Here is a 20,035-nt window from a genome sequence, read left to right on the forward strand (position 1 = left end):
CAAATACTTTTACCAAAGACAAAAACTAATCTCTGAACACCGAGTAGAATTTACGTAGATATACTTAAAAAGAAAGACATTATGCATAAAAAGTATTTCTATTTGAATAAGGCAAATATTAAAAGAAAATATGCCTCTGAAACCCAGGCAGTTGTAGAATCACTCTAATAAATAAGCCCAACCATATGAATACTATAAAAAAAAAATAAGCAATTTCTTTAGCATGAGTAGGCTTTAAAAATATGCTTGAATTGTAAGTCGTCAGGATATGAATAGGCGTGATAAAGAGGAGGTGGTGGTGCCGTCACTCTTGGGTGAGGAAGCAGCACCAGGAGGGACGTGAGTTAGTTGGTATTCTGGTCGTGTGGGATTAACCACTTGGCGCCCGTCGTCCCATCTTACGCTGTTACGCAATATAACTGTGACTACCACGATACATTCTCTTCATGACCCTTCTGGAACAAATGGATTACACACATATAACCTTGTTTCGGACATAGGACTTTTGGGGTTACAGGGGTTTTGATGATGATGAGAAGTATGATGAGCTAAATGATGGCTGTACGTGAGTTGATTTATGTGGCAAGGCAGGAGTGCAAGCTGCAACCACACATCTTGGCTTTCCATTTTCCTGATCCAGTGGTGCAACGACTGGGGAGAGGGAGAGTTGCGATGGACTGCCGATAGCCCAGTTTGTTGGGTTTTGCCTTAGTAGCCTGTCCATCATGCATTGCCTTCGTCTGCCGGTGTAATCGTTGGGTTCCCATGGTGGTCACCTCTTCCGCCTATACCGCCCTTGGGTTCTTCTTGGAGCTCTGTAAGCATGGCTGCCTGGTGCGGGACACCACCTGCAGATTTTTCGTTCGGGGTTTACTCCTGTAGCGCGATACCTACCAAGGTTAGTCCACAAGGCGGCGGGGCAGTGGTTGGTACTAGGCGCCAGGACCAGTCCACATGCCAGTGGGTCTATGCGCCGTCCCTCTGGGGTGCACTACTGCTCCGAGACCCCCTACTGGTCTAGCCTCGGCCCACGAGGCACCCAATTACCGTGTGTTGCCACGAGGAGGCATAGCAGGAGTTTTGATGGTGAAGAGACTGTGTACTGGCAGGGGAGGACTTATGCAGATTGTTTCCCTGTTCGTCACGAGGGCTAGCCAGCAGCGGTAGCAGAAAGCGAGAGGAAGAAAGCAGTGCTTGCACCTTAACACTAACATAATGCTGCCATACTAGATGCAGTACACTACCCTGTGTTCACACACACACACACACACACACACTGTATATATCATATAGGTCCATCTATTATCTCCTATTATCATGCTTCATACTGGACAGGTATTGTCGAGACCCTTGCTTGCTCTTACTGTTGTCGAGTCAGTGTGTCAGGATTTGTAGATTACTTTCTGGCATTTTAATCACAAGGAGGGCAGAGAGCTCACCTGAGGATTTAATTGAGCTGCCCACCATTATATGGACGTGACAGCTGACATTAAAGGTTAAGGAAAGGGAGAACAACGTATTAACCAAGTAATCGTGTAGAGGACCAGCTTACCGAGGAACTAATAATACTAACCTAGGGCCGGAAAGATGAGCTTAAGATGAAAGGAATGTTCCTATAGTGTAGAGGAAGAAACCGTGTCATGTTACCATTAGCTCTTTTAATGAGATATAATTTTTATGATTACCTCCAGTAACAAACTAGTGTGATAATTATTCATTCAGGAGTTGAGTTCCAAAAGAGATTTTGAGAAGAATGATCCAGTTTACTCTGTGGTGATGTGTGTGAGGAGAAAGTGGTCATGACAGGGCTCACTGGGCATGCGTCATTATTACTATTAACAGAAAATAATCTATACTAATGCTTTTCTCTTCATCTGAAAATTATTATTTTGTCACAATTTCTCAGATCCTTGTGAAATACAGAACATGATTTTTGGAATAAACTTATGTTTGGTAATAAAACCCATCAATCACTTTGTTTAAGTATTTACTTATCAATTGATTTATGTCACTGAATATATTTATGTAATTTTTTTCATTTAATCATGTACAGTTACGGTAGTTCACAAAATTGCATTCGGACAATAACCCTAACCAGAGACCTTCCCTTATGATTGATTGAAACACGCAGGGTATTTTAGGAATCTTTAGTCAGGTTTGTAACATATCCCATAATGTCACCCCGGCCAGTGATCTGCAGCTTCCCTTCAGCACGAGTATCTGAAGGAGGCCCCGAAGTCTTTGGTGTGCTGGTGAGTCCACTGGTCAATCTTGGCCTGCTGCTCCGGGCTGAGACGCTTCTTTCCGTCCCCGACCTCCCCTGGTGGACACACACCGAACTTATTATCACCGTAAACAAACACCGGTTTATTAATAATTGTAATATTCTATCAACGATATATGGTTTTAAAAGCAAAATTGGGACCTGTAGGGCCGAAGAACAGCTAAGGGCACTGCGGATACAGCACTTTGTAAACTTAGCCTTTTCTCAGCCCAGAGGCGATTGCGTAATCGACATTCACTCGACTGGTTTCGCTTTCCTAGTTGTAAAGTTAGACATCCATTTACAACTGGGTGGACTAGGAGTTCTTCCGGATCGAACTACCCACCCTTAGGACAGGAGGCGAGGGCCGTATCCACTCGATGGCCGCCTCACCCTTAATTCATGCTTGTAACATTTGGAAAATAACAAAGAATTCGTCTGGACTTCAGTTCACAGAGAATGATGAGCAAATTCACTTCTCCATGACTGATTTTTTTTATATCACCTGATCCTTATCCATGATAACCTCCCACTTTAATTATTGCCTCAGTACAAACCTGGAATTTGTCAAAAGGTAGCGAGGCCACTGAAACAGATCTGGAAAGTGTTTACATTTCGTCCAAGTTCTATTTCTCGCAGTTTAATCGTTATGATCTTCCTTCCCATTGACTGTGATAGACTTGAGAGGATATCCAAAAAAGACTAATACTAGCGTTTTTCAAGACCGGTTCACTGCAACTGTTCAAATGTTTCTTGTGTTAGAGTACAAAACTTGCCAAATTATCAAAGAGGGAGGTACTACCGCCTGGGAACATATTGGAAGCATAATGTATCGTCTAATTAGTAGACCCTGCTGCCAAATAGCATCACGAAAATTGCGACCAAGTCCCAGGTTGCTAATCTAACTTTCTGCCTCATTTACACACAATTGCAGGGTTTCTCTTACTTTGACAACGCAACATACATATATCGTTTCTCACTTTTGATATATATATTTTTTTTTACTTTATACTGTATTTCTTTATTATTATTATTATTATTATTATTATTATTATTATTATTATTATTATTATTGTTTTTGTATTTTTTATTATAAGTTATATGTATTATGGTATTATGGTATTATTATTATTACATGTTCGTCCCCCATGCTCGATGTGGGTTAGTGACCTGTGCCCGGATGGGCTAATCCCTGTAAAAAAAAAATCTATTAACTGACCTTTCCTGAAGTGTCCGCCATCAGCCTTAACAACGTCCTGGTTGAAGAATGGGTCAAGTTCTGGTTTGTCATCCTCCTCCGCCCGGGCCTTCATTACGCTGAAACTGGTGTATTTGGCCACCTATGTGTGACACTTTGTGAGACTTATTTACCTTATTTACCTAATGGCCAACCACTAGAGGTGGCCATGCTGAAGGAAAGTGGCCAGTGACCTTATGATCCCCCATTTTTTCTGATAATTAACCATGTTGTGTCTTACAGATTCCTCAAATGTCTTAATATGAGTGACGTTACAAGAGAAAAGATAAAATGTTTGGCATCATGAGATATAGTGAGCAGGAAAGCTAATCGATTGCAAGAAGATGAGGGACTTGTATCACACACTACACTTACCTCTGACAATTGCTCCTCCGTCAGGTTCGTGTTCAAAAATTTGTTGAGTTTCTGAAGTTCGACCATGTTGTTGGTTTTGACGTCCTCATAAAAGACGAAGTGCATGTTAGGGTGGTCACGCTTCTCCCAGGCCTCTTTCATGTGTAGCCAATAAGGCCCATACAGCACTGTTAACATAAATAATACGATCAACAGTTTGTCATACACTTTTGAATGTTTTGTAAATCCTAACCAAATTTCTAATAAGAAGTATAACAAGTTAACGTTAATACTCACTGAACATAGGCTACTACAGTCACTTTATTAATTTACGGCACAGTACCGAAACACATTATCCGACCCTCAACACTTACAGTCGTCGTCAACGAAGTACTGAGTGAACTGGTCGAGGGAGCCATTGAAGTCGTGGCATAGGATGAGTCGTGAGTGATGGTAGTAGGAGACGACAACGTCCTTGGGGCTCCTCGCCACGTAGACCACCTTCACCGTCAGGCACAGTAAGAGGGGAAGGGGGAGGAGGAAGTATGAGACTTTCTTTACGATGTATCAAAGACAAAAGTCGTGTCGCGGTTTTATCCGAATGTTAAATATAACTCCTGAAACATTATGAGAGCCCCTACCACAAGGCAGAGCGCACCAAAAGTTTTAGCCCTTCGGCATATGTTTTCACCAAATTTCACTACACGATTTTTGTCTTTCATTGTACAAGGAGAAACAAACTATCAAAATAACTTTCAGGTGCTCGTGTTAGTTTCCCATATTACAGCAGCAATTTGGATCTCTTTTGACTGTTATATATTGTTTCTTCTGAAATGTATTGGTATCCAAGGGATAATGTCGTCCATTTTTACTGAAGAAGTCCGAAAATCACAACTTTTGAAAGTTTGTAACTACCTGATCACATATTAAATAGTATTACACCAAGGAGTCTGGTGAGACACCTTAAATTTAGTCTTACCCTAACGTATTAGTTTACTCTCCCCTTGTCTATCTAACCCGGACTGTCACTGTACATCTTCCTCACCTTAGCAGTGTCGAGGAGATCTGGTGTGAGGAGGGAAAAGGGGAGATGAGTCTTGATGGTACGAGGGTCAGGGGTCGCCTCCGACATCTGCAGTAGTAAGCCGTCTTTGGGGTCTTTACCTGGACACTGTTTATTGAAGGCTTCTAGAAAGAAGCTGTCATTTATGGAAGAAAGCTTCTTATTCTCCATCAGCATGTCACAACTGGGTAAATAAAATCAAGCATAGACTCATTTGTATATGAATGTATTTGAATTTGTTAACTGCCCTAGCTTTAAATGTGTAACAATACAAAAATTATTGCAAAAATGCTAACACTGCATTTTCTCAATGTTTGCTTCTTGGAAATATGCAAACAAAATTTAAATTTCAGTCTTTCATAATTGACATTCATTTCTATGAAAATTTTCCACCCAGAGGTGTGGGGAAGCTCTCTCCTCGTCTTGGATAACCATTTAACATGAACAGTGATATAAATAGTGACTCACTCCAGAAAGGGCGCGCGGGCGTTGACCCCCATCTTGGCCAGAGGATGATCAAGATTCGGGTTGTTCCTCATTGTCCAGATGATCTCCTGCATCCACGTCGTGCCAGCCTTGGGCCACGTCATCACCACCACGTCACTCGTACGAAACTTATTAAAAATATTAATGATTTGTTGTTGTTTAGGAAACAAAATCCCAATGCCAGTTAATTATCAAAGCATAGTGTTTCATATGTCTATGTAGTTTCGTAATATTAAGAGGTAAATAGTATATTCGTTTCGTATTAGTCGCAGCTGTACGTTTTCCAATTTTCTATGTACTGTACAGTAGTCACTATTTAATCACTTTATTCACTGCTGGATGTCATCACATTATCCGGCAGTTTAGGTTCTCACAGAAAGATCAAAGTTGGAGACTAGTGACTTGGTAGGCCCTTTAGCATCAGAGTGCCTAAGAGTGACACACCACTTTCAGAGGAAGATGAAAAGGGAATAAAAAGTGTAGAAGAATCACTGCTGGAAGAAATGCAGCGCCTTTTATGTTGCTTGGGTAGTGTTGCACCACGCGGCCGGTTACAACTCGGCAACTCAGACTGAGTCCGACTTGGCGGTAAATCCGACTCAGAGAAGTCCAACTTAGAGAAATTTGATTGTATACAGTATATAAAATTTCTGGATTATAATTAATTGAATTGAAAAAAAATATTTTATTTTGGTAGATGTCTTTCTCTCTTCCCCCGGTAGCCACCTCTCACGCAAATATGAATAACAAAGTGTGTGGCCAGGCACATACCCAAACACCGCTGTACTCACGCAGTTGTGAATAAGTCACCCTGTATGTACAGAACTAAACAAAGAATGTATTTTAAATTCTCGATAACATTCAATGCCATAATATCCTGACCACTGGAACTGTTATACACACCTTTTGTGACCTCCACTCTGTATTCCTTTTGCGCTACCGCTTACGCTTACAGGATGAGTGTGGAGTGCACAATAAACTAGCCCCTGTAAGTGGCAAATTTAATGAATTAAATAACATTGAGACATGAAATCAAGGAAGTCATATTTATCTTGTTCTATTCAGTGCTCCTGTTATATTTTGAATAATTTCACCAGTTTGGGATTGTCAGGGAATAATAGGTAATATATTTGTGAACGGAGGAAGAGCACCATTATCGAATTTAGATGAACAATTTCAAATTAGTGTATGTTGTTCTGAGGACCGTACTGTACCATCGCCTGTATTTTGTTTACTTTATTTTAAATGTGATTACTGTTGATTATAAAATCTTTGATAGCCTGATAAGTTGTAGAATTAATGAATGGTTTCCTTGGATGTACTTCACAAAGTGGAATTCTATTAATGTCATCTTTGACTGTCAGCTGTTATTTCAGAGTGTGTCTGATTAATGAGCCTAGGGGTTAAGGAGCTGCTGAGAAGAGGTTTATCAATAGTGGCTGTGACAGTAGCATCATAGTATAATAACAGTTAACGTCACGAACAATCTCCAAAGTAAACAATGTCCCCTAAGTTGTAGCAACCTTCCTCTTACCCACAAGGCCACAGAGAATGCCATCCCCTTCCCTCCTTCAGGGCACACAGGAGCCCAATGTCCATTTTAATACAAATAGAGATAAGGCTTGTGGCCTACCTCACTGAAGATGACAAGGGACGTTATGTTCTTCCGCCTCTGTCACTGCCACAGAAACACACATCTGATTATCTTGTACTGTTGGACTATCTTACCTTAAACTTGTACAAGTTGTCAGCAAACTTTGTGTAGTCGACCGGAAAGAGCCACCTGCCGGGGTTGAGACGAACCAAACCTTTATCGTAACCTTCAAAGTCACGCTGCTGCCGCTCCAGCTCCTCCCCCTGCAGTGTTTCCACCACTTGACCACTCATCAGAGCCATCCTATACCTGTAAAAGAAATTATAAAACGGTGATAGGAACCCTTTGACGTAAACCTTAAATTCAGAGTCATCAGCGTTTGCAAGGAAATATTCAGGTGGTGGAATATATATTCGTATATCTATATACAAAAGACATTGGTATATTAATATTAAGTAACACGCCACGAGTAACCTTGTATTACTCATATTGTTGCCATGTGCATTGTGTACAGTAAGACGGCCCCACCACTCCTTCCATCATTGTGCACATTTTTATTAGTAAAGATAGAGAAAACGCGCTTCACTGTTTTAACACCCTGTTGACGACTCGGAAATCCAAAAATATAATTAAAAGCCAGCGACCGAGAAGATACCGCCTTCAACTCCTGTCATAAGGATCATCATTTACCTAAATTTATTGGTGGAAAAGTGAAGGCCATCAAATTCAGTGTTGGTCACGCTGCTATCTGGTGTACTAAAGTCTTACTAATGCAGATTTCTGTATCCGCGCTGTTATTATCGAGCTGTCGGGTGTACAGTATGTGACTTACTTTCACTCCACTCCGCCGTACTGCACCACTGAGCTTGTCACCACAAGACATAGTGGTCTTTACCATCTACAACTAAACAGACTGAATATTTTATCTTTCTTATAAATAACATAATCATGATTGCACACTATAAACCTTATACATTAAGACACATTAGGGTAATAAAGAAGTTAATGAGAACATTACACTTCCCATTGAACACGTGAGCGTTGTTCAAGTCGGACTCACACTGACTAACAAAGTCCCTCTGAAGGATAAGTCTCGACAGTTGCAGTAACGTAATTATGAGTATTTTTGTTTTGTTTCACTGTCTAAGAGTATTATAACCTATGTCAATGTTTCCATAAGACCATGTGTAGATTTTTTTTAATGATTCTTTTTTTATATTTTAAGAAATAGCAACATTAGACTCACCTTTTAATATCAATTGTTGATATTATTTCCTGCTAAAGCAATATATATTCCTTCTCTAGTCAGGTATTCCGTTGGAAAGTGACGCAAACTTAAAAAATCAGATTACTTTTCTTCTCTGTTAAAACTCGAGAGAGGATTACTGGCAAACAACGCAACACAACACTGCCAGAACCAACTTGATAGCCGCCCTCTTCCTGACGCAATTGCTCGCTTTACACTGAGTCAGCGACGAGTTACCTCATCCTGCCTGGCGGTGGTGGTGGCGGATGAAGGAAAACCCCAATCTATGACAACCCTGATACAACAACGCGCCGGAGCTGAGCTGTATACACGGACGGGGCAGTATCGTCATTACGTAGCAAATCGATTCTCAAAAGATAAAACAACTTCAGGTAATTATATGAAGAGTCACAGAGCCGGTCACGGTAAGGAATGTGTTCGTCTTAAACTTGGAGTGGAGAATTGATAAGCGTCAACAATGTAAGTCCGTTTTTGCTTTGTGGCGCCCAATCAGATACTGTACAAGCACACGATTTTTTTTGTCCAGTATAATACTCCTCAACTATTAGAAAAAATATATATAAATATAAATATATATATATATATATATATATATATATATATATATATATATATATATATATATATATATATATATATATATATATATATATATATATATATATATATATATATATACAAGTAAATCACTGTAGGTGCGCGTGATCTAGGTATATGCTGATAACCACAAGGAAAGAAGAAAACACGAAGTTCCCAAGCGCTTTCATGTAATTCACATCTTCAGGGGTGAGTACAGACTAAAGAGAAGTACAAAACAAGGTGTATATATACAGAGGGGGGTGAGATCAGGTCCACAATGGTCAGGTATTAGGTAATGACCCTACTAACCTTTAAATAGCACCGCAACGGTCGGTAGTCAGGTCAGAGGGTAAGGTGACCCAACCTTCTCACCTGGTTACAAATCTTCTTGATTACAAAATTGTCCAGTTTGTACATGCCAGTACTCAAATTCACGTTGAATGCTTCGGTATGTTTAATGACACTAGATTCTATGATGTTCCTACTATCAATTGAATTACAAGGTAATATTGAGGAGGCACTATCCCAGTCAATGCAATGCTTGATATCCCTCAAATGGACAAACAGAGCATTGGATTCCTGGCCTGTCCTAACACTATATTTATGTTGTTTAAGTCTAGTTACAAGATCTTTACCTGTCTGGCCTAAGTAAAACATATTACATTCCTTGCAAGGAACTTTATAAATGCAACCAATTGTGTTGTCGGGGGAGTTCTTGATCTCACCCTCCTCTGTATATGTACATGTACACCTTGTTTTGTACTTCTCTTTAGTCTGTACTCACCCCTGAAGATGTGAATTACATGAAAGCGCTTGGGAATTTCGTGTTTTCTTCTTTCCTGTGGTTATCAGCATATATCAGCACGTGATCCAGGCATATGCTGATAACCACAAGGAAAAAAAAAAAGTTCCCAAGCGCTTTCGTGAAATTCACCTGATATATATATATATATATATATATATATATATATATATATATATATATATATATATATATATATATATATATATATATATACAGCAATGAGTATCAGTAATAAGGTTTTAATCGACAAATTCTATTATACATTATGACGCGGCTGTATACTCAATGTTTGAAGCTGTCAAGGTAAGAGAGGATAAGATACAATCTGTTGATGATTATTTTATAAGAATAGGGAAGATTTGTTTTTAGATTAGATAAAGTGATAAGTGGACTGTTAATGCCTTTATCTGCTGCAGGCTTGTGAGCATCTGTATAGGTAAAGTTCCATGAGGTGAATAAAAATGACCTAACCTCCCTAACTTGAGCTGTGTTCTCAACTGGCTCAGCCATGTTAATATTGTTATTATTATCCACACTGTATCTGTGTTTTTCTGGCTGAATAAACTGTTTCAATTCAATTCAATTCAAAACCATTATTGTCATTCCTCAAAAATTTTGTCCACCATTCATTACAAATTACAATGCAGTGGCGGACTCCATGGACATAAGGTGCTCTTGGCATTTCCAAATCATGCAGTCGCAAAGTTGTCTCATTGTCCTCTTATGGACAATTTGATTTATATTTTGTGTCCAATCGCAGAATATACATAATTATGGGAAGTGTTTTTTCACTCAAATTCTATCAATTCTTGGGTCCCTAAGGATTCCTAACTTATTATTGTTATTAGTATTATTACTATTATTATTATTATTATTATTATGAGAGAGAGAGAGAGAGAGAGAGAGAGAGAGAGAGAGAGCCAAGTTCTCTCTTTCACCAATATAAATGAAAATGGTTTAAAAGCGTGCATTTCAGGGGTAATAGTAGTAGGAATTAATGTGGTAGAATACACGTTATAGTTACCTTTTCATTTAAATGGGACTATGTGAAGGAGTGAAAGATGAAGGGAACCGAACTAGCAGATAAACGCAATAGTGTAAACCATCCCAAAACCGAAACTTATCCCTGTTGTTAATGATATGTGAAAAAAGGTGTGAGGTGTCACTGTCAGGTAGTGAAACTTGGTAATATTAATTTATGTTCATGACCGTAAGAAGTGTTGAACATTTATTTCAGGATGTTAATATTACTACTGTGTATCTGGCAGAATTGTTTTAAATATTTTTTGTCTTGCACAGCTGGCTTTAATAGCTGAAAGAAGTGGATGGCAAAGTTGAGGGTGGTAGTCGAATACTACCCTGCCCTTTTGATGTAATAATTCTATTGTCAATAAAGTATTTCAATTTCGGTGTGTGGAAATGGTGTTCTCTCTCTCTTGTCACTGATAGGAAAATTACGTCAATTTTTTTTCATATTTATTGCCGAGGTTCGTCACCATTTATCACGTGATCACCATTATATGAGCTATATTCGAACTGTGCTTCGAGCTAGAGATGGTTCAGTGTATCGGTGTAGTAGAAGCGAGGGTGAACCTTGGAGGGAGGCGACGAGGGGTGGGGACGTAACAATTGGCCTACATTTGCCCATCCTACCCAGACACACACACACGGACCCACTTCGTCAAGGTCACCGGCATCACATCCAACAAGCAAGATCCACGTCACACGTCCGCTGTTCTTCACATTTGACCCAGTTAAGTAATTTTTATCAACCAGTAGTTTATTTACACACCTGCGTTAATACTCTTTGTCTTTATCAGGTTATTAAGTAATGTAATAAGGATTACTGGGACAAAACATCTTTTAATAACATTAACCAACCCTGGGGACTGACCGCCGCCATGTTGTATATGTTTAGGTCGAACATGAAACTTCATATTTTTATTTACAGTATATAGGGTAAAAGAGCAAAACAATGAGTAGGACTGGAGCAGGTGGCTAACACCAGGAGGAGCAGTTCGATTTCGTTCATTTTTCCATAGATGTTCTTTGGGTGGTAGTAAGTAATAAAAACTACACGAGACCTGTAGTGGGCAGGGTATGAAGAAAATTGCAGGGTAAAACACGGTGAAAAACTATTATCATGTAACACTAAAATGATGCCTCTACGTGCTTTGTAATGGATTAAATTAATTATTTATCGTAAATATTCCTCCGAAATATCTGCCGTTGTCGGCGGGTGTTGTCATCTGACATGTTTGTTTACAATCGACCCCTTCGGTCCGAGTGTACTCACGTCCGCAAAAAAAATAAAAAATAAATAAATAAAATTACACCATGATGCTTTAATAAAGTTGCTTTCTTGGTAAAAAAAAATCGCTTTAGGACCAACACAAAAACTACCAACAAAAAGGGTTTTCCTTGATCATTCCTGTATTTACCTAACCTAATGTAACTTAACCCAACAAAGCTAACTCAGTCACAAAACCAGGATCTATATCTAACCTGGACTGTTTCGAGTACTGCTGCTTCCTGGGGGGCAGGATCAGTGATTATACTGTATTCACACCAGGGGCATACAGTATATACCCAGTATCTGCCCCATGGAACGGGGAGAAAACAGCTGTCAGTTAAGGGTTTTCTATCCTTGTCGAGAAAATAAAATTCTCTATTTGTAACCACACATTTGGCAACCTAGGTTTAGAGTTGACCTTCTCGTGGTAGAGATATTATCTGTATAAAGTTTGTTCTTATCTTATCTGCGCCACCTGATTCCCATCGAGGCTCGAGGCCTTATCACTCATTTTCTCAATTAACCTTCTAATCATGTTATAACCTCCTTCCTCTGTTCTGTTTTCAAACTTTGTACCTGTGCATCTGTTTTTAAATCTAGTGAAATAATAGTAAATATCTGTACTATATACGAGTACCATTACTAGTAGAAGAGGTGCGAACATTAGCCTGGTGTATACAGTATATCCTTAAGAGTATAATTGAAGGGCGGAATGTTTGTACAAAGTCAAGTGCTATTGGTTGCTGGTGCTAGTAGTGTAATAAATAATAATAATAATAATAATAATATTAATAATAATAATAATAATAATAATAATAATATTAATATTATTAATAATAATAATAATAATAATTAACGGTTTATTGAAAGAGCTTGGCAGCCAGAAGGCTGAAAATATACAGTTACATATTTGGGGAATGGGTTTCGAATTACAAATAATATACAAGTCACATAAGTGATACAAATAAGATATATAATAACTAGATGGGGAAAAGCTCAAACTACAGTGCATTTCAACATAGTGACAGTGCAAGAAGTAGTGTTTACTGGGAGTGAATACACTGGTTTATTACAAGTTATTGATAAGGTAGGTGTGTTAGTGCAGCATACACTGTTAATAAGAAACAATGAGGTCAATAGTATTTCCTCCCTACACACTGACAGGTGACTTTTATAATGTTTGAGGCTCCTCGGGTGTCAATATCTGTCTGTCTCTCATACAGTCGTTGATTGACAACCTTTACCCACAACTGGCAGATATAATTTTTCCTTCTAGCATAATATTCATTCTACCTTCTCCGAATTATTACTCCTTCTTCCGTCTTTAATAGGTAATATTATTTTTGCCTTCTGTAACAAATAATATTCCCTCTACCTCCCCAGGATTATAAATACATTAATATTTTTATTTTTAGTAGTCAATAATTTTATCAAATTACAATTGTTCATGACAAGTGAAATTTAAGAAACAAAACTGAAGCCAAGGATCAGAAGTTGTTGAAGGAAACAAGGAAGCTGTAAATGATTCAAATGGTCTTGCACATTTTTTTGGCCGGGTTCAGGATGATGTTGAAACTGATAACGACAACAAAATCTAGTCAGGATTATAACATATACCCTGATGTCTCCCAGTCGAGCGAGCTGCAGCTTCCCTTCAGCACGTGTATCTGAAAGAGGCACCGAAGTCTTTGGTGTGCTGGTGAGTCCATTGGTCAATCTTGGCCTGCTGCTCCGGGCTGAGGCGCTGCTTCCCGTCCCCGACCTCCCCTGGTGGACACACACCGAACTTATTATTATCTGGTCACCGTAAACCAACTCACCGCTTTATTATTTACTTAGATGTTGTGTCAATCGACTCAAGGTTGCACTATCACGACTAGATGTTCACTAATCTCTGCAGCCATTTCATGTATCATGTCTTTCCTCTGGTCAACCTCACGTGATCAGTTGTATCAGACAAACATCAAACATAGATCTAATATTGTAGTGCGTCAATATAATGTATGACTATAAGGAGCCTAAAGATTGCACTCGTAACTGGACACATTTACCCAAGATATAAAAAGAAAATTATTGCACTCAACAGTGAAGTCTGCTTCTGTGTGTATTAAATCGGATTCATTATTTTATTTCAGAATGTCAGAGATACATAATAACGGGGAAGAAAATCCTCTCTAGGGGCACTGGAGTGTGTCCCTCCCCGCATCCTGGCAGGAAATTGGTAAATATTGTGCTGTCAGACGCAACCTCCTACATTAAGACAATTATCGATGTAAGGATAAAATTACGTGGAGCTCACCTGATAGTTGAAATAAAAGGAATATTTAGTGAGACAATATTCCCTTAGGAAGATATAATTCCTGACTTACATCATCAAACTCCACACACTGTTGGTTAAGTTACTTTGTTGTAGCGACAGCCTTATGATGCAGCTCAGTGTCCATCTCACTCAAGCATAGTATGACCTGTGTTGTTGTTTTTCTTATGTATCAATTAAGTTGCCAATTTTATATTCGATAGTCGTCAAAAACTTAGGCAATACAGACCTATTACGGCTTAGTTTTCTTAATCGTATTCAGTTGTCACTACATGTTTGACAGCCACAGTTTCTGGATATTCCCTCTACTCGTTCATAATTCCATTTTGGATCTGTCCAAGCTTTATCCATGTTCATTACCGTCATATAAACACTTGAGCACAATCGACTCATTTGTGATGAAGCAAAAAAAAACCGCTTTGTTTCTGGAGACATCAGCATGTGACCGTAAGAGAACACTGACAACAGATATAACGGATAAACAAAGGAATAACTTCATATGATTATATGACAGTATATACAGGGTGTTCATAAGAGATATGAACGATTTGAATCTTTAATATTTTCAATACTAATTAAGGTATAAAGCTAGAACCACCTTTAAACGACAGAACAACTATTAAGTTTGTTATTAATCTGTTCGCTTGATTACTGACTGATTGATTGCCAACTGATGCGGTCTGAGGGTACCGTGACATCAATTACCTATTTTAACTTGCTGGAGCAATTTGTGCTTCCACAGTTACAAATACTGTATTGCAGCCGGACATATTCTTGCAGCAAGATGGAGCGGCTCCACATTGGGCTCTGGATGTGAGGGACAAATCCTTTGGCCTCCAAGATCACCGGACATTATGCCATTGGATTTCTTCCTCTGAGGTTTTGTTAAGAGATGTTGTGTACAAGACCAAGGTTGCCACCATCCATGAACTACGAATCAGGGTCAGGGAGACAATAGCGATGGTTGATGCTGGCATGCTTGAACGCGCATGACGAGGTAATTGATAATTATCGATTGGATATTTTACGGGCGACCAATGGCGCACATGTTGAAGTGTATTAAACATGTATGAAAAACTTTATTGTTGCTCGATTGCTTACACATAATTTTAACTTCATATCTTAATTTGTATGGAAAAGTCAAAATAACATAAATTTCATACAAACTAACCTTTCCTGAAGAAGCCGCCGTCATTCTTGAGAACATTTTCGTTGAAGAATGTTTCACCCAGATTTACAAATTCCTCATCACCTCGGGCCTGCATCTCGCTGAAACTGGTGTATTTGGCTACCTGTGGGTCACACTTTGTGAGACTTGTTTATCTTATTTACCAAATGGCCACCCATTAGAGGTGGCCATGACATTGTTCTTGATAATGAACCATGTTGTACCTCACAAAAGAAAAGATAAGATAAAATCGTTGGCATCATGATATACAGTATAGAGAAAAAGATAGCTAATCGATTGAAAGAAGACGAGGGACTAGAAACACACTACACTTACCCCTGACAATTGCTCCTCCGTCAGGTTCGTGTTCAAAAATTTGTTGAGTTTCTGAAGTTCGACCATGTTGTTGGTTTTGACGTCCTCATAAAAGATGAAGTGCATGTTAGGGTGGTCACGCTTCTCCCAGGCCTCTTTCATGTGTAGCCAATACGGCCCAAACACCACTGTCAACATAAATAATACGTACTCATGTCTACACTTTGTCATACACTATTGAATGTTTTCTAAATCCAAACCAAATTTCTAATAAGAAGTATAACAAGGTAACGTTAATGCTCACTGAACATAGGCTACTACAGTCACTTTATTAATTTACGGCACAGTACCGAAACACATTATCCGACCCTCAACACTTACAGTCGTCGTCAAAGAAGTACTGAGTGAATTGGTCGAGGGAGCCATTGAAGTCGTGGCAAAGGATGAGTCGTGAGTGATGGTAGTAGGAAACGACAACGTCCTTGGGGCTCCTCGCCACGTAGACCACCTTCACCGTCAGGCACAGTAAGAGGGGAAGGGGGAGGAGGAAGTATGAGACTTTCTTTACGATGTATCAAAGACAAAAGTCGTGTCGCGGTTTTATCCGAATATTAAATATAACTCGTGAAACATTATGAGAACCCCTACCACAAGGCAGAGCGCACCAAAAGTTTTAGCCCTTCGGTATAGGTTTTCACCAAATTTCACTACACGACGTTTTGTCTTTCATTGTACAGTAGCTAAAACAACTATCTGTGCAGGTGGGGGTCGATGTGCTCCGAATTTTTACGTGTGACAAGTGACGGTCCTCATATACCAAAATCCATCGTCCATGGTCTCATTTTGTTCCCCACAAAGTATGCACAGATAGTTGTTTTAGCTACTGTTCAAGGAGAAACAAACTTTCAAAATAACTCTCAAGTACTCCTGTTAGTTTCACCATATCACAGCAGCAAATTACACTCGAAGAGTCTGGTGAGACGCCTAAATAAATTCAGACTTACCCTAACCCGAACGTATTAGTTTACTCTCCCCTTGTCTATCTTAACCCGGACTGTCACTGTACTTCTTCCTCACCTTAGCAGTGTCGAGGAGATCTGGTGTGTGGAGGGAAAAGGGGAGATGAGTCTTGATGGTACGAGGGTCAGGGGCCGCCTCCGACATCTGCAGTGTTAAGCCGTCTTTGGGGTCTTTACCTGGACACTGTTTCCTGAAGGTGTCCATGAAGGAGGCGTTATCTTCCAGGGGAGTAAGTTTTTTACTCCCCAGTAGCATATCAAATCTGGGTATATGTAATAAATTTTAGACTCATTCGTGTTTGAAATTTCTGAATTTGCTGATTAATCACAAAATTAGAAGTTAAATATTAAAAATTTGTATTCTTACAAAACTGTCTTAATTTTGCACGAAGAACAATGTTTATTTCCTTCTTGTCGTTATCTGATTTCTTATTTCTTCTCACACTGGAAATACGTTAAATTTTTGCCATTACTGCAAATTTACGGATCAAAGGGATTCAGAAAATGTATGGGTTCAGGGGGTCATTTCCCTTCATTTGGGAGGATTCAAGCTGACAAATATTCCTACTGGTGTTCTCTTTAGTGATTGGGGGAGGTGGTGGTGGTAAGCAGACAGACAGCTATGATAAGTGATGACACTATCCCTGTATCCTTATGGTCCTGTAAGTGTTAGTCATGGCGTACATAACAAATGCTGAATTCTGTGATTTGATAAACATCTTTTTTGTTGACATTCATTTTATAACGAGTCGGTCAACAGCAAGGGAACAAGATAAACTGTTCAAATTGTAAATAAAAGGGAAAGAGATCCTTGCAACATGAACAGTGATGTAGTTAATGTGTGACTCACTCCATGAAGGGTGAGCGGTCATTGACCCCCATCTTGGCCAGAGGATGATCAAGGTTCGGGTTGTTCCTCATTGTCCAGACGATCTCCTGCGTCCACGTCGTGCCAGCCTTGGGCCACGTCATCACCACCACGTCACTCGTACGGAACTTTTAAAATTTACAATTAATTGTCGCTGTTTAGGAATTAAATCCCGAAGGCCAGTGAATCATCAAAACACGAAGTAGCATCACAGTGTAATAACAGATAACATCACGAACAATCTCTAAAGTAAACAATGTCCCCTAAGTTGTAGCAACCTTCCTCTTACCCACAAGGCCACAGAGAATGCCATCCCTTTCCCTCCTTCAGGGCACACAGGAGCCCAATGTCCATTTTAATACAAATAGAGATAAAGTTTGTGGCCTACCTCACTGAAGATGACAAGGCTATTATAATTTATTCAACCTCCCCTAGTGCCACAGAGGTCTAGGACTCTAGGCTTCCTCATTCCCCCTCGACCTCAGGGACGTTATGTTCTTCCGGCTCTGTCACTGCCACAGAAACACACATCTGATTATCTTGTACTGTTGGACTATCTTACCTTAAACTTGTACAAGTTGTCAGCAAACTTTGTGTAGTCGACCGGAAAGAGCCACCTGCCGGGGTTGAGACGAACCAAACCTTTATCGTAACCTTTAAAGTCACGCTGCTGCCGCTCCAGCTCCTCCCCCTGAAGTTTCTCCATCGTGTGACCACTCATCAGAGCCATCATGTACCTGTAAAAGAAATATTGATACTGTAATGGGAAAACTTTGACGTAAAGTTTATTTTCAAAATCGTTAGCTTTTGTAAAGAAAGTTTATATTGTAATTCATTGGCTCTTGATTAGGTAACATGCATATCAAAATTCACGATCCCATTTAGGAGTAAAATTCAGAAATTTATTTTCACTATACAGCCGCCGTACTGCACCCTTGAGCTGCGACCATAAGATATAAAGGAATCCTCAAACAGGTTCTAAATACCGTCCACACCTAAACACCCAAACATACCAGCTCCAAAATAATACGAATTATTCAATCTCGGTAACGAGTAAAAGATGTGGTAAGAGAATAAAAATATTTAGTTCTTATGAGTAACAGAATCATTATTGAACACTGTATACATTATGCATATAAGATATATTTTGGTAATAAAGTTTGAGAAAACCCAGATAGATCACGCCATAATATAGCCCCAGTTAATACTTCTGTATAAAGCAATACGAGAAACCCCAAGTAAACTTTTGTTCCACCCTTGAACATATTGTGCACGAAAGGCTTCAGTGATCGATCACGTCCTGTAATGATCAAAGGTTTCCCCAAACATACTGTTTGTGAAATTACTTTCACTTTCACAACGAAAGCTTATAGGGGCAAGTTGCTACTCTTCAGTTCACCCCAAACCCACACACATATACATCTATGTTCTAACTGGTTGACATGTTATACCAGTTTCAAGTTTTTACCAGCTATCACTGTTGCTCACTCAAGTGTTTAGTTAGTGTTAACCCACCCCACCAAAAAAAAAATCAAAAAGGAAAAAAAACTTTGACATCAAAATGAAATCCCCGAGGTGTATGGCCAGTCCACTGTAAGCTTCAACAGCTGCAATAGTGTAATACGAGTATTTTCTCTGCTGTTTGTTAGGGTTTAATTTCTAAACTTCGTCTATTTCTCTGATATTGTAGAAATTTTATTTTATGGTTTTCAATATCTTAAGAAATAGTACCATTAGCCTCACCTTTTGATATTATTTGTTGATAAATTTCCTGCCAAGATGATACAGATTCCCTCGTTGGTCGGGTATTCCTCAGAGAAGTGACGTAAACCTCGTGAAACTTGGCTTCTATATTTGCTTGTCAAACAACATTCCCAGAACCAACTCGATAACCGCCCGCTACCGGACCCTGACGAAGACTAAGTGAGTAGAGGCTCCACGGCATCCCGACTGGTGGTGGGACAGAGATGTGGTTTGCATATGATATTACCGCTGAAGGTCAACCTCGTTACTTGGGTGAGGTGAAGCTGAGCTGTGTTTACAGGAGAGACATTAGTATGTAGGTTCACGAATGGGGAACAAAAATCCGGTATTGACATAAGGTGATAGAATGTAGGACAGGGGAAGGAATACGTTCCTCTTAAGTGTGTCGAGGAGTACACGCAGTTGACAAGCCAGTCGCCACACACAACCAATACAATGTTTCGCAAAGCTTAGTTCAGATGGAATTATGATCTATTGAAGTTCCAGTAAATATGAAAACGTTAAAAAACAAAATCGTTGATAACATTTCAAAATACTCGTACTGAACGCCACATAGATCTGCGGCTTAACTAATTCAACACAGAATCATGTTTCGAAGAGTCATTAATATGTTCAGGGAAATATTATGTAACGCATTCACTTT

At 39.3% G+C, this 20,035-nt stretch overlaps 1 protein-coding gene across 1 annotated transcript; it reads right to left on the bottom strand.

The window, feature by feature from the left end:
- Positions 1-1,970: 1,970 nt before the first annotated feature.
- LOC121878492 lies at positions 1,971-19,557 on the bottom strand. The gene is made up of 15 exons (XM_042384748.1): positions 19,372-19,557; positions 18,191-18,365; positions 17,611-17,756; positions 16,819-17,023; positions 16,123-16,249; positions 15,763-15,929; positions 13,406-13,708; positions 8,018-8,076; positions 7,132-7,306; positions 5,386-5,531; positions 4,900-5,101; positions 4,229-4,355; positions 3,876-4,042; positions 3,483-3,603; positions 1,971-2,320 (listed from the first exon to the last, which is right to left on the bottom strand). Exons 2-15 carry the CDS (start codon positions 18,359-18,361, stop codon positions 2,208-2,210), a joined length of 2,229 nt encoding a protein of 742 aa, XP_042240682.1. The 5' UTR covers positions 18,362-18,365; positions 19,372-19,557; the 3' UTR covers positions 1,971-2,207.
- Between the last annotated feature and the right edge of the window lie 478 nt (positions 19,558-20,035).

The sequence above is a fragment of the Homarus americanus genome, unplaced genomic scaffold (assembly GCF_018991925.1).
Source record: "Homarus americanus isolate GMGI-L3 unplaced genomic scaffold, GMGI_Hamer_2.0 scaffold41027, whole genome shotgun sequence".
NCBI lineage: Eukaryota > Metazoa > Arthropoda > Malacostraca > Decapoda > Nephropidae > Homarus > Homarus americanus.

Excerpts from the sequence above, each read along its gene's own strand:
- LOC121878492 (XM_042384748.1), bottom strand. The coding sequence starts at position 18,361 with ATGATGGCTCTGATGAGTGGTCACACGATGGAGAAACTTCAGGGGGAG. Across the intron at positions 15,930-16,122 it reads GTACTTCTTTGACGACGACT|TGGTGTTTGGGCCGTATTGG; the intron begins GTAAGTGTTGAG and ends TTATGTTGACAG. Across the intron at positions 7,307-8,017 it reads GCTCACGTGTTCAATGGGAA|GTATAGGATGGCTCTGATGA; the intron begins GTGTAATGTTCT and ends TTTCTTTTACAG.